The following is a 768-nucleotide window of genomic DNA, read 5'->3' on the forward strand; positions in this document are numbered from 1 at the left end:
AAAAAAAAATAATAATAAATAAAGAAGAGACTCATCGTTCGCATACTGGTTACATCAGTACAGTACGCAAGTATTTGTATTTTTTTGTCACCCTTACCTGCCACCATCATTCCCTCACAGATGTGGCCGTGGTGGAGATGAGCGACTCTTTCTGCCAAGCGTCCCTCTTCTATCACCTGGGAGTCAGAGAAAGTTTCAGCATGACCAACAACATCATCCTGTATCGTTATGAGGAGGACACAGACCTGCAGGCTGTGAAGGTGGGATGGCGTTCCCCAAGGCTCATTCATGGGACCAGACTGCTTTGAGTCATTTGATCATTGCATTGTAATAAAAATGTTGATGAGGAATCTTCCAAATCCTATTTGGTAGGTATACATGCCTGATCTGATGCAGGGATGAAGTGAGCCGTTTTCCAATGCGCAACAATTTTACGGAGTGTTTTGGCTGCCTGTGAGATGAGTCGTAACGATGAAATTAGGAAAATAAAGGCAGATCTAACTTGACGCCAAATCTTCGCTGAGCGCTCTCGAAGGGAGTCCTAATACTCCAAGGTCCCAAAAGACGCTTCTGTGTCGTTCAGGAGCAGTGTGGAAGCTACACTTTCCTCCCTTACGTGGTGACGCCTCAGGGCAAGGCGTTCGCCTGCGACGGCGCCGTGATGACCGGCATCAAAGAGCTGATGCAGCCCGCTTTCCAGCTGGATTCGCTTCTCACGCCGCTGACCGAGAGACTCGCACATTTGCTCAACGACGTGGATGTGCAGCC

At 48.3% G+C, this 768-nt stretch overlaps 1 protein-coding gene across 1 annotated transcript; it reads left to right on the forward strand.

The window, feature by feature from the left end:
• Positions 1 to 85: 85 nt before the first annotated feature.
• On the forward strand, positions 86 to 762 carry LOC109509030 (mitogen-activated protein kinase kinase kinase 5-like; the record flags this gene model as incomplete). Its single annotated transcript, XM_019858959.1, has 2 exons — positions 86 to 260; positions 584 to 762. Coding segments are annotated over exons 1-2 (302 nt in total), but the record flags the coding sequence as incomplete, so codon positions are not given.
• Positions 763 to 768: the final 6 nt, after the last annotated feature.

This window comes from Hippocampus comes, unplaced genomic scaffold (genome assembly GCF_001891065.2).
Source record: "Hippocampus comes isolate QL1 unplaced genomic scaffold, H_comes_QL1_v1.1 C16736002, whole genome shotgun sequence".
Taxonomy (NCBI): Eukaryota; Metazoa; Chordata; class Actinopteri; order Syngnathiformes; family Syngnathidae; genus Hippocampus; species Hippocampus comes.